Here is a 13019-nt window from a genome sequence, read left to right on the forward strand (position 1 = left end):
TGTCTTTTATAATAAAACTGTAATTATAAGTGCTTCCCTGAGTTCTGAGTTTCTGGAGTTGTTATAGTGAATTATTGAACTTGAGGGGATAGTGAGTGGGAACCCTGAACTTGTAGCTGCTTGGTCAAAAGTGCACGTGGCCTAGAAACCCCAGAGCTTGTTTCTTGTGTCTGAAGTGAGGGGGGACTTGTAGAGTTCTGTGTCCTCAACCTGTGAATTCTGCACTAACTCCTGGTAGTAAGCATCAGAATTACATTGTAGAGGATTTCTGCACTGAAAAGTATAATTTGAAAACCATTGAAGTAGATGCTGTTAAAGGTCTGTGTGTTTCTATGACTTTTATTAGTTCATATTACAGTTACGTGATTAGGTTTAGTATTTATTGAGCACTTAGGCTGAGAGCATGAATATTGAAAGAAGTACCCAAAGTAGAAATTGTTATTATTTTCAAGGGATTTGCAATATATTATGGAAGCTTGAACAGTGACAGGTAAATTTGACTCAGTTATCCTCTTGGCATATCCCCTAGCCAGAAAAAAATTAAACAGCGTTTCAACATTTGCTTTCTAAGTAACCCATTTTGTTGCCAGAGTAGTGTTTGTTTCTCGTTATGTTTTCTTGTTTTCCCTCCGGCAAACTGTTTTTACATGCTGGCAATAGATTCATTTTTTTCTAAAAATCAAGTTCTGATCAGATTATTTCCTGGCATGAAACTTTGACTCTCTTATGTTTCTTGAATTAATGCACGCCCCTCATCTTGTATTTTAGGTCTTAGAGTGTTTCCACCCTTTCCCAGAGTAGTCTCTACTTCAGCCAGCCTAGATTCTTTATTATACTTTTCCTCTGTTCTCGTAACTTTACTATCTACTGTATTCACTTAAATAGAAACAAGAGTTTATTATTAATCCTATTCTCTTCTGTCTTAGTTTCTGAGGATATCAAGAAGCCTTTCCTGATCCTCCTCTTCTCACCCTCCAGGTTTTTACCTTCTTTTCAACTTCAGGCTTTTCATGTTTTCTGTGACACATTTTTTATGTTATATTTAAGTCTCTATCTGCTGATTTCGTTTCCTTTTTGAGTCTAATCTACTTCAGATAGGTCCTGGCATAGACTAGACAGTTATTCCATTTTGTTGACTGTCTGTCCAAATTTTGTAATTTCCTGCAATTACGTCACTTTATCAAGATCTTAGATGTTTTGGACATTTGTGTTACTTCTTACACAAGGAGTTCCTTTGTGTGAATAACCTGCTTCTGTTATCTTTCATTTTAGAAGAGGGTAGGGTGGCTAGGCATAGGTACCCTACCTACCACTACCTATTAGTTATCATCCACTGCCACCTTATTAGATACTTATTCTAGGTCTCCAGGGGCATTGACTAACTGGTAGCTGTTGCCGTAGTCTTTGGGGCTGTGATATGGATCAGGTATTGTAAGCCTGCAAAGAATTTGGACAGAGTTGACAGCTTTCTATTTTTTACTTTTAAACTGGCTATGACCAACCTCCAGCTCTCAGTAGTAGGTCAGAATGGGGAAATGAGTGTTGACTGCTGAACCAGGCAGCAGGGCATTGAGGGGAAGCGGGGACCAGGAATTTCTCTGTCACATCACCAAGACCAGCCATTATAGATAAGAATCCTGGTATGGATCAGGCCTCCCACCTTCAAACCCTGGAAATGTTGGTGAGGGTCTTGGTAATGTTATCTTTCAACATATCTATTCCCTGGGTTACAGTGCTTCAGTCACAACAGGTTGCCTTCTACTTGTATATGGCTTTCGTTTCAGAAGATAGTAATGATTTCTTTTTGAAGTTTTTTTCTTCCTACTTAGACTCTTGTTTCTTCTAAGTTGCTTTCTTCTATTTTTTTTTGCTATATTTGTTTTGTTTGTCTTTTCCTTCGTCTTCCATGTTAGAAGATTTTCTCAGATAGCGGATAGTCTTTGGTTGTCTGCGCCTGGCAAACACTAGAGAAGTAGAAGGCACATTGGAAGCTTTGATCATGTGGTTGTCCTTACTGACTGTGAACTTCGTTATGGGTAGATCTGGTGTACCATTTACTGTGGAACCTCTCTCCACCCCTCTATATCACATCTGTAGTATCTTTAGGTCTTTTCTCTTGGGCTGACCTGGAGTCCCCAGAGAACAGTCTTATAATCTTCTCTCTGAGGGTGAAGATATGACTGAGGGTGAGGGGGTGGGATAGGATAATTTCTGGGAGGGCAGGCATTGGGTGAGGGAGACCTCAAGACCACCCCTCAGTTCTAGGATTCTCCAGGACTCATAGGATTCAGCATATAATCATACTTAGAGCTGATTTATTACAGTGAAAGGACCCAAAATACAATCAGCAAAGTGACAAAGCTCATGGGGTGAAGTCCAGGAAAACCAGGCACAAGCTTCCCAGGGTCTTCTCCCAATGAAGTCACACAGCACACACTTAATTCCCCCAGTGGTGAGTTGTGATGATGTGTGTGAGATGTTGCAGCCAAGGATGTTTGTTGGAGACTCAGCGCCCCGGGGTTTTTATTGGGAGCTGATCATGTAGGCACAGTCTGCCTGGCACGTACCCAAACTCCAGACTCCCAGAAGAAAGGCAGGTATTCAGTATAAACCATATTGTTTGTACAACCAGTTTAGGCATAGTGAGCCAGTCTTCTCAGTTCTGAGAATGGTGGGAACCCTCCAGAAATCCAAGTTCCCACACACCAGGCAACGCTTGTGAGTAGGCCTTTTATAGGATAGCAGTCAGGCCTGTATGCTCTTTTCTATATAGCAGGTATCAGCATTCATGCAGTTGCTTAATTCCTTTGTTTATAAATTTTTTAAACATGGGCTTTATTTTTTAGAACAGTTTTAGATTCACAGAAGAATTAAGCAGAAGGTACAGAAATTTCACATATGCTTCCTGCCCTCCCATATGTACAGCCTCCCCCTCCATCAACATCCTGCACCAGAGTGGTATATTTGTTACAATTCATGAACCTGCATACACTTATCATCATCACCCAAAGTCCATAGCTTGCGTTAGTGTTCATTCTTGGTGTTATGCGTTGTAAGGGTTTTGACAAATACATAATGACACCTACCTACTATTAATAGTATAGTGTATAGACAGTGTAGTTTCACTGTCCTACAGATCCTGTGTGCTCCGCTTGTTCATCTCGCCCTCCCCCCAACCCCTGGCAACCGCTGATTCTTTTGCTGTTTCTGTAGTTTTTGCCTTTTATGGAGGGTTATATGGTTAGAAACATGCATTATGTAGCCTTTTCAGATTGGCTTCTTTCACTTAATCATATGCCTTTAAAGTTTGTCCATGTGTTTTCATGGCTTGCTAACACATTTCTTTTTAGCACTGAATAATGTTTCATTGTCCTGTTGTACCACAGTTTGTTTATCCATTCACCTACTGAAAGACATCTTAGTTGCTTCCAAGTTTTGGCAATTATGGATAAAGCTGCTGTAAATCCCTGTGCAGGTTTTGCTTTAACATGTTTTCAACTCCTTTAAGTAAATACCAAGGAGCGCAATTGCTAGATTTGTATGCTAAGAGTATGTTTAGTTTTGTAAGACACTGCCAAAGTGTCTTCCAAAGTGTCTGAACCATTTTGCATTCCCACCAGCAGTGAATGAGAGTTCCTGTTCCTCTACATCCTCACCAGCATTTGTTGCTGTCAGTGTTTTGAATTTTGGCCCTTCTGATAGGTGTGTCGTGGTATCTCATTGTTGTTTTAATTTGTAATTCCCTGATGACATATGATGTGGAGCATCTTTTCATATATTTATTTACCATCTGTAGATCTTTTTGGTGAGTTTCCTGTTCAGATCTTTTGCCCGTTTTTTAATTGGGTTGTTCATTTTCTTATGGTTGAGTTTTAGAGTTCCTTGTATATTTTGGATAACAGTCCTTCATCAGATAGGTGTTTTGCAAATATTTTTCCTGGTCTGTGGCTTGTCTTCTCATTTTCTTTACAGTGTTTTTCATACAGCAGAAGTTTTTAATTTTAATAAAGTCCAGATTATCAGTTATTTCTTTCATGGATCATGTCTGTGGTGTTATATCTAAAAAGTCATTGCCATACTGCAGGTCATCTAGATTTTATCCTATGTTATCTTCTAAGAGTTTTATAGTTTTCTTTTACATTTACATCTGTGATCCATTTTGAGTCAGTTTTTGTGAAGGTTGGAAGAGCTGTGTCCAGATTGATTTTTTGCATGTAGACGTCCAGTTATTCCAGCACCATTGAAAACACTGTCTTTGCTCCACTATATTGCCTTTGCTCCTTTGTCAAAGATCAGTTGACTTTATTTGTGTGAGTCTGTTTCTGGGCTTTCTATTTTGTTCCATTGATCTATTTTTCTGTTCTTTTACCAATACCACACTGTCTTGATTTCTGTAGCTGTAGAGTAATTCTTAAAGTTGAGAAGTGTCAGTCCTCCAATTTATTCTTCTCCTTCAATATTATGTTGGCTATTCTGGGTCTTTTCACTTTTCATGTAAGCTTTACAGTCAGTCTGTTGATATCTACAAAATAACTTGTTGAGATTTTGCCTGGGATTGTGTTGAATCTGTAGATCAAGTTGGGAAGAACTGATATCTTGACAATATTGGATCTTCTTGTTCATGAACATGGCATGTCTCTCCATTTATTTAGTTCTTTGATTTCTTTCATCAGAGTTTTGTAGTTTTCCTCATATAGATCTTGTATATAGGGCCAGCCCCGTGGCTTAGCGGTTAAGTGCACACGCTCTGCTGCTTGCAGCCCGGGTTCGGATCCTGGGTGTGCACCGACGCACCGCTTCTCCGGCCATGCTGAGGCCGCGTCCCACATACAGCAACTAGAAGGATGTGCAGCTATGACATACAACTATCTACTGGGGCTTTGGGGAAAAAAATAAATAAATAAATAAAAATTATTTAAAAAAAAGATCTTGTATATATTTTGTTAGATTTATACTTATTTCATTTTTTTGTATGCTAATGAAAATGATATTATGTTTTTAATTTAAAATTCCACTTGTTTATTGCTGATATATAGGAACGCAATTGACTTTTATATATTAACCTTGTATCCTGCAACCTTGCTATAATCACTTATAAGTTCCAGGAGTTTTTTTGTTGATGCTTTTGGATTTTCTACATAGATGAACATGGTATCTGCAAACAAAGACAGTTTTATTTCTTCTTTCTTACTCTGTATACCTTTTATATCCTTTTCTTGTCTTTTTGCATTAGCTAGGACTTCCTGTATGAGGGTGAAAAGGGGTGGTGAGAGGGGCCATCCTTCAGATTGTCTGTTTTTTCTTGTGTGTGTGTTGTGGCAGATGTGTCTTTCAAGGAATTGGTCCATTGCATCTAGGTTATCAAATTTGTGGGCATAGAGTTGTTCATAATTCCAGTGTATGTTTTTCCAGCATCACCGAGCAATTCTCCGATTCTCAGTGGACACTGACTGTATGTCCCACAAATTTAACTCAATTCTGACACTGTTTGTCTACCTGGAGATAGGTCAGATCCCACAGGTTAAAGACAAGTCCTATAAGACTGCCCCCACTTCCCACACAGATGCCAGTCGCAAGTCTAGGATGTTACCTGTGCTTCTGACTGGCTGTAAATTGGAGGTTCCCATGACCCTCTCAGTTTTATTGACTCATAGTACTATTTGTTTAATATACTTTTAATGTCCATGAGATATGTAGTGGTGTCCCCTCTTTCACTTTTTTTTGAAAGATTCGCCCTGAGCTAACATCTGTTGCCAGTCTTTCCCTCTCTCTTTTTTTTTCCTCCCCAAAGCCCCAGTACATAGTTGTATATATTCTAGTTGTAAGTCCTAGTTCTTCTATGTGAGCCCCTGCCACAGGGTGGCTACTGACAGACAAGTGGTGTGGTTCTGTGCCTGGGAACCAAACTTGGGCTTCCAAAGTGGAGCGTGCCAAACTTTAACCACTAGGCCGTCACAGCTGGCTCTTTCATTTTTGATATTAGTAATTTGTATCTTGTCTCTCTCTTTTTTAATTAGCCTATCAATTTTATTGATCTTTTCAAAGAATGAGCTTTTGGTTGTATTGATTTTTCTCTTTTCTGTTTTCAGTTTCATTGATTTTTGCTCTAATTCTTTTCTTCCACTTACTTTGGATTTAACTTGCTCTTCTAGTTTCCTAAGGTGGAAGTTTATGTTAGTGATTTTAGATTCTTTTCTTTTTTTTTGTGAGGAAGATCAACCCTGAGCTAACATCCAATGCCAATCCTCCTTTTTTTTTGCTGAGGAAGATTGGCCCTGGGCTAACATCCATGCCCATCTTCCTCTACTTTATATGGGATGCTGCCACAGCATGGCTTGACAAGCGGTGTGTTGGTGCTCGCCCAGGATCCAAACCTGCGAACCCTCGGTCTGCTGAAGCGGAGCACGTGCACTTAACCACTACACCACGGGCCCAGCCCCGATTATAGATTTTTTTCTAATGTATGCATTCAGTGCTATAAATTTCCCCCAAGCACTGCTTTCAGTTGCATCCCACAAATTTTGATAGGTTGTACTTTCATTTTTGTTTAGTTCAAAATATTTTTAGATTTCTCTTGAGATTTCTTCTTTGACCCATGTATTATTTAAAAGTGTGTTATTTAATCTCCATGAATTTTGAGATTTTCCAGTTATCTTTTTTATTAATGATTTCTAGTTTAATTCCTTTGTGGCCTGTGAGCAGACATTGTATGATTTCTAGTCTTTTAGATGTGTTATGGTGTGTTTTATGGCCCAGAATGTAGTCTATTTTGGTGAATATTTCATGTGAGCTTGAGAAGAATGTGTATTCTGCTATTGTTGGATGAAGTAGTCTATAGATGCTGATTATATCCAATTGATTGATGGTGTTGTTAAGTTCAGCTATGTCCTTACTGATTTTCTGCCTGCTGGATTTGTCCATTTCTGATAGAAGGATGTTGAAGTCTCCAACCTATTGCTGTTTGCAGTTCTATTACTTTTTGTGTCAGTTATTTTGACACTCTGTAGTTAGATTCGTACATATAAAGGATTGTTATGTCTTCTTGGAGAATTGACCCCGTTAACATTATGTAATGCCTTTTTCCATGATAACTTTCCTTGCTCTGAAGTTGGCTCTGTCTGAAATTAATGTAGCTACTCCCACTTTCTTTTGATTAGTTTTAGCATGGTATATCTTTCTCCATCCATTTACTTTTAATCTATATTCTTGTAAACAACATACAGTTGGATCTTGTTTTTTGATCACTCTGATAATCTCTGTATTTAGACTATAACATTTAAAGTGATTATTGATATTGTTGGATTAATATCTATCATACCTGTTACAGTTTTCTAGTTGTAGCCCTTGTTCTTTGTTTCTATTTTTTCTTCTCTTTTTTCTGCCTTTTGTGGTTTTATTTGAGCATTTTATATGATTCCATTTTCTCTCTTTTTTTAGCATATCAATTATACTTCTTTTTTTGTTTTTGCTATTTTTAGTGGTTGCCCTAGAGTTTGCAGTATACATTTATAACTAGTCTAAGTCTACTTTCAAATAACATTATGCTACTTCACTGGTAGTGGAAGCACCTTATAATAACACAATATTCCTTATTCTTCTCTCCTGTCTCTGGTATGCTATCATTCATTTCACTAATAAGTGAATATGTGTATATACACACACGCAGACACATACATGTATATCTCCTATATCATTTTCCTCTCTCTGAAGAACTTCTTTTAACATTTCTTGCAAGGCCAGTCTACTGGTAACAAATTCTCTCAGTGTTTCTTTGTTTGAGAAAGTCTTTATTTCTCCTTTACTTTTGAAGAATAATTTCACAGTGTACCTAATCCTAGGTTGCTGGTTATTTTCTCTCAACACTAACCGTTTCATTCCGGTCTATCTTTGCATGGTTTCTGAGCTGTCGGATGTAATTCTTATGTTTATTCTTGTACAGGTAGGGTGTTTTTTCCTGCTGGCTTCTTTTTCTATTTTTTCTTTATTTTTGATTTTCTGCAGTTTGAATGTGATATGCCTAGGTTTAGTTTTTTGATGTTTACTGTGCTTGGTGTTCTTGGAGCTTCTTGGACCTGTGGTTTGGTTTCTGACAATAATTTTGGGGAAATTCTGAATCATTTTGGCTTCAAAAATTTCTTCTGTTTCTTTCTCTCTTTCTTCTCCTCTGCTATGCCAGTTATGCCTATGTTACACCTTTTGTAGTTTTTCACAGTTCTTTGATAATCTTTTCCAGCATTTTTTTTTTCCCCAGTCATTTTTTTCTCTTTGCTTTTTAGTTTTGGAAGTTCCTATTGACATATCCTCAAGCTCAGGGATTCATTCCTCAGCCATGTCCAGTGTACTGATGAGCCCATCAAAGGCATTCATTTCTGTATACTGTTTTTGATCTCGAGTATTTCTGTTTGATTCTCTTTTAGGATTTCTGTCTCTCTGCTTACCTTGTCTGTCTGTTCTTGCGTGTTGTCTCCTTTTTCCATTAGCGTTCTTAGGATATTAATCATAGTTTTTAAAATTCCTGGTCTGGTAATTCCAACATCCCTGCCATGTCTGAGTCTGGTTCTGATGCTTGCCCTGTCTCTTCAAACTATGTGTTTTGCCTTATAGTGTGGCTTGCTGAAAGCTAGGCAAGATGCACTTGTTAAAAGGAAGACTAGCCTTTAGTGGCGTGTTGGTGAGGTGTCGGAGGAGGAGAAGTGTTCTATAGTCTGGCGCTTAGGTCTCAGTCTTTTTTTTAGTGAGGCTCTGCCCCTGGGGTGTCAATTTCTCACGTGCTTGTCAGATTTTTCTCCCTTCTTGGGTGGGACAGGATGGCTAGAGTGGGCTAGAGTTGAATATTCCTCTTCTCCTGCATGGAAGGCTAGAGCAAGCTGGAGTTGGGAATTTCTCTTAGCCCGGGTGGGTTAATCTCTGGCAAAACCCTTGTTGGTTAGGTGCTGGTACAATAATTTCTTTTGAGAGTAGGCCTTGCTAAGAAGAGGAGAACACTTTGGTATATTTTTAATGATTTCTTTTCCCCCTCCCCTGCTGGAAAAATAGGGAAAATTTTCTCTGATATTCACCTTGAGAACCTGGGAGAGCTCATGAAAGTAAAACTCAGCAAGTATAGGGGCTCCACTATGTCTGGGCAGCTCTGGAGTTTTAACTCTCAGACTTGTGCACACTTAGCCTCCAGCAATTTGTCAATTACAGTGTAGATTTTCATACCCTAGTACTGGTTCCTGGTTTCTGCTCTAAGTTGTGATTCTCTGTATTCACCTGTCTGTGTCTCTAATTTTTGGGGCAGCGGTTTGCCCTGTGACCTCACTTCTAAAGGATCTAAGAAGAGTTGTTGATATTTCACTTTGTTCAGCTTTTTACGTGTTAGGGTGGAATGGTAACTTCCAAGCTCCTTACATGCCCAACTGGAAACCAGGAGTAATTCCTTATTTTTGGTGCCTGTGTCTCGGTTATGCCTGGTGTCTCCTTGTCTAGAAAAACTTGGCTTTACCTCCAGAAAGCAAACCTTCACTCATTTGCTCAGGCAGGGGAGAGGTGGTTGCTAGAGCCCTTGAGTAGGAGAGGCAAAGTAGGGACCTACCTGTATTTCAGACAGCATTAACTCATTTTGCCTAACTTAAGTCTTCTTTTTCACTCTCAGTTGCAGACGTTCCTTACTCAAATTTTCTGAGAATTCATTGGTGTAAAACAGGCTGGTTCTTAAGCTTTTTTTCTTACTGCCAATATATGATTCACTTTTCTTGGGTCTTATAAGTAGGTTACCATGTGTCTATATTGTTATATAGATTTTGAGATATTGTTGCTGTTACCACTTCTCATGTTTTCCTTGTGTGTGTTTGTCTTAAAAAAATCCTTTTATTGTAATTAAGGGAGTGAGCTAAATTCGATGATTGGGTTCAATTTGCCATACCTCTGTTGATGTTTTTAATTTGTCAAATTTTTAATTAGGGAAAATATTCAGTTAAAGCTTGGTTTTCTTTTGTTCAATTTCCCCCCTCCCTTCTCAGAAACCGAAATCAACAAAACTAGAACATTAATTAATTTAATTACCTGAAACATTTTGATAGAGATCTGTGCCTAGTTCTGTTCCATCACTGGCAAGTAAAGCTAAGAATTATTTGGTAATGAAATTATTTCTTATTTTAGACATACTGTGTGAAGAAAGGGGTAGACCTGTATATAATTTTTTTTAATAAAAACAATCAGTGGTCTATTTTTTATGCTCAGTAACATGCAACTGAAGTGTGAACGTAATTGTGATAGGTAATAAAGGTGCCCCCTCTCCCTTTTAAAGATGGATTTGAACATCTCATTAACCAGACTGCTGGCAACTATTCTGATTTGTTGTTGATACTTAATTGTACTACAGTTTGGTAATTTGAATGTGATCACTTTACCTCTTAAAGATTTTTAAAAATAATGTTTCTGTAATTTCTTTTTATAATACACAGAGAAAGCAACCAGTGAGATGAATACTGCTGAGGATTGGGGCCTCATTTTGGATATTTGTGATAAAGTTGGTCAATCTCGCACTGGGTAAGTGTGGCAAAGTTTCAAAGGATTTTTATTCATTCTTGCTTTTTATTATCACGAATAAAACAAGAATTAGAAGATAAAGCATCTTACAGTTGCAATTTAGTTTAAAAAGGGAATGTTGGGGCCAGACTGGTGGTGTAGTGGTTAAGTTTGCGTGCTCCACTTTCGTAGCCCAGGGTTTGCGGGTTCGGACCCTGGGTGTGAACCTACACACCGCTTGTCAAGCTGTGCTGTGGCAGCATCCACCATACAAAATAGAGGCAGATTGGCACAGATGTTAGCTCAGGGACAATCTTCCTCACCAAAAAAAAAAAGGGAATGTTTTTGCGAGCAAGATTTGAGGAATCATTCCATTTAAATTACTCCTTATAACCAGTTAGGGTAACATGACTGGTAACAGTATTGAAACTTGAATCAATCACCCATGTCCATATTTGACTTCCTGAAATCTAGATTTTTCCACTGATTTTTAAAGTCATCAGTGATTTCTCAGTTACCAGATTTCGTGGTTATTTCCGAGTTCTTCTTTGTCACATCTGCAACATTCCACCCAACTGATCAGTGACTGTTGAAAGAGAGGCAGTTTTAGGGAAATAGAATCTTAAACTTTTTGGCATACAGACTTACTGGTAATATAGAGCTTTCTAAACGGTGTAGTGAATGGTTTAATGGTCTCCTTAGTTCCTATGCTAACAACATCTGGTTATTAGCCTCATTTACCCCTTTGTGCCACACACATACTGTCTTATTTATGTACTTTCATGTGAAAAAATGTTAGGGAGCACTGCTGTATTATACTTGATTCTTCTGGTGCTAATCTTAACCCTGTGACGGTGCCTTCTTTGGTTCTTCTTCCTTCCCTTCTAAATATAGCTAGTTCCTTAAACTTGCTTTGATCTGCTTTGATTTGTTTTTTTCCTAATCCTTTTTTCTTTTCTAATAATTTTTCTTTTGAAATCTCACAACTTCCAGATATCTTTATGTGGGTGACATCTGTATTTTCAGCTCTCATTTTTCTTACCCAGGCACTAGTCCTGTGGACACAGCCTTATTTCTGGATATCATACTGTATAAACCTTAATCTCACCATCCACAACCTGAACTCATGTCTCTTTTTGCTTTAAACCTACTTTTTCTCCTTTGTTCCCTGTCTCTGTTAATGATAAGATTGTTCTTTCGTTTGTGCTTAAAACCTCAGAGTCACCTCCACGTTTATTTTATTACTAAATTCCGTCAGTCTGCCTCCATAACACCTCTCAAAATGTTGAGGTTAGGACGTCTCCGTAGTTAAGTTCATGAATGTGGCCAAAACAGGCACGGGCGGTTTGTCTTCAGGGCCTTTCTACCCTCCACTAGCCCTTTCTGGCTCCTAACATGCTCCCCCTGTGAAGTTCCCTAAAATGTGACCTCCGAGTGTGGCCTCGTCCCCTTTGTTGTCTTACAGTTTAGTGCACTAAGTCTTGTTCTTTCTGACCCTGTTGGTGCCTTAATTCCTTAAATTCGTTTCTTAATTTAATTGAAATTTGAGTTGCTACTGTGTGCTACGTATCTATTCCTTTTTCTCTATTTCTATTGGCCTTACTTTTCTTGAGACTAATAATGCCTAGGTTAGTGAATTAACCTTCTGGCATTTCTTTCCATTTCCATCTCTTTTCTGTCCAGTTCTTATATCGAGTTGCCATATAACAACTCTGACCATGTTACTCCTTACCTTCCATACTGAGTTAAGTCTAACCTCCTTAGTCCTTGGAATCATTTATTTCCATTTACTTCTTTCATACATACCATTCTTTTCAACTCAAGCGTCTGAGTTACCAGTGCTTTTCTACCTTAATTTAATGCTTTTGGTCATTCTGTTCTTTCAGCGTGGAATATTTTCTTTTCACATTTCCTATCTCATACCCTTCCACACCCAATATAGATATCATTTCTTCGACAAAACCTTTCCTTATCCCCTTTACTGAAAATCATTTTATGGTCTTCTAAATCCTCAAAGCACTCTTTCAAAACCATTCTTACTTGTGTTTTGTCTTGTATTATAGTAATTTATATCTGGCTGGTAGACGTAAATTTGTAGAATGAAAGGTCAGTGAATTTTTGTTGTACAATGGAAAGAAGCAAATAGTTTAGTGGTTGGGAGCATGGACTCTGGAGTCAGACTGCCTGGGTTCAAATCCTAGCTCTAACCAGTTAGCTGTGTCACACTGGGGAAGTAACTTACTAGTTTGCTACATAAGAATAAAAACAGTGTCTTCTTTATAGGCGGCTAGTTGTGAGTATGAGATTAATTTATATATATATAAACATGTATATAGTGTTTATAGTAGTACCTGGCACATGGCTAAATGGCTGCAACTCTGCCTCTTTTTGATTAAAGTCATATTTGTGACAGTTTGTCTGTTGAGGGCTGGGTGTCAACCTAGCTCCATCCCTGTATATTTGAGATAAAACTTTTATCTAGTGTTCCAGTTGCAAAGTCCCTCGTC

The 13019-nt window shown here is 38.2% G+C and overlaps 1 protein-coding gene across 2 annotated transcripts in view; it reads left to right on the top strand.

The window, feature by feature from the left end:
* Window positions 1–13019, top strand: part of STAM (signal transducing adaptor molecule) — a 74641-nt gene that overhangs the window by 8115 nt on the left and 53507 nt on the right. Inside the window, exon 2 of one of the 2 annotated variants that reach the window (XM_058532498.1) lies at window positions 10449–10533. In XM_058532498.1, the coding sequence (XP_058388481.1) occupies window positions 10449–10533 (85 nt within the window). Of the gene's footprint in view, window positions 1–10448; window positions 10534–13019 lie in introns of those variants that run through there. The other variant, XM_058532499.1, reaches the window with a different exon arrangement.

The sequence above is a fragment of the Diceros bicornis genome, chromosome 36 (assembly GCF_020826845.1).
Source record: "Diceros bicornis minor isolate mBicDic1 chromosome 36, mDicBic1.mat.cur, whole genome shotgun sequence".
NCBI lineage: Eukaryota > Metazoa > Chordata > Mammalia > Perissodactyla > Rhinocerotidae > Diceros > Diceros bicornis.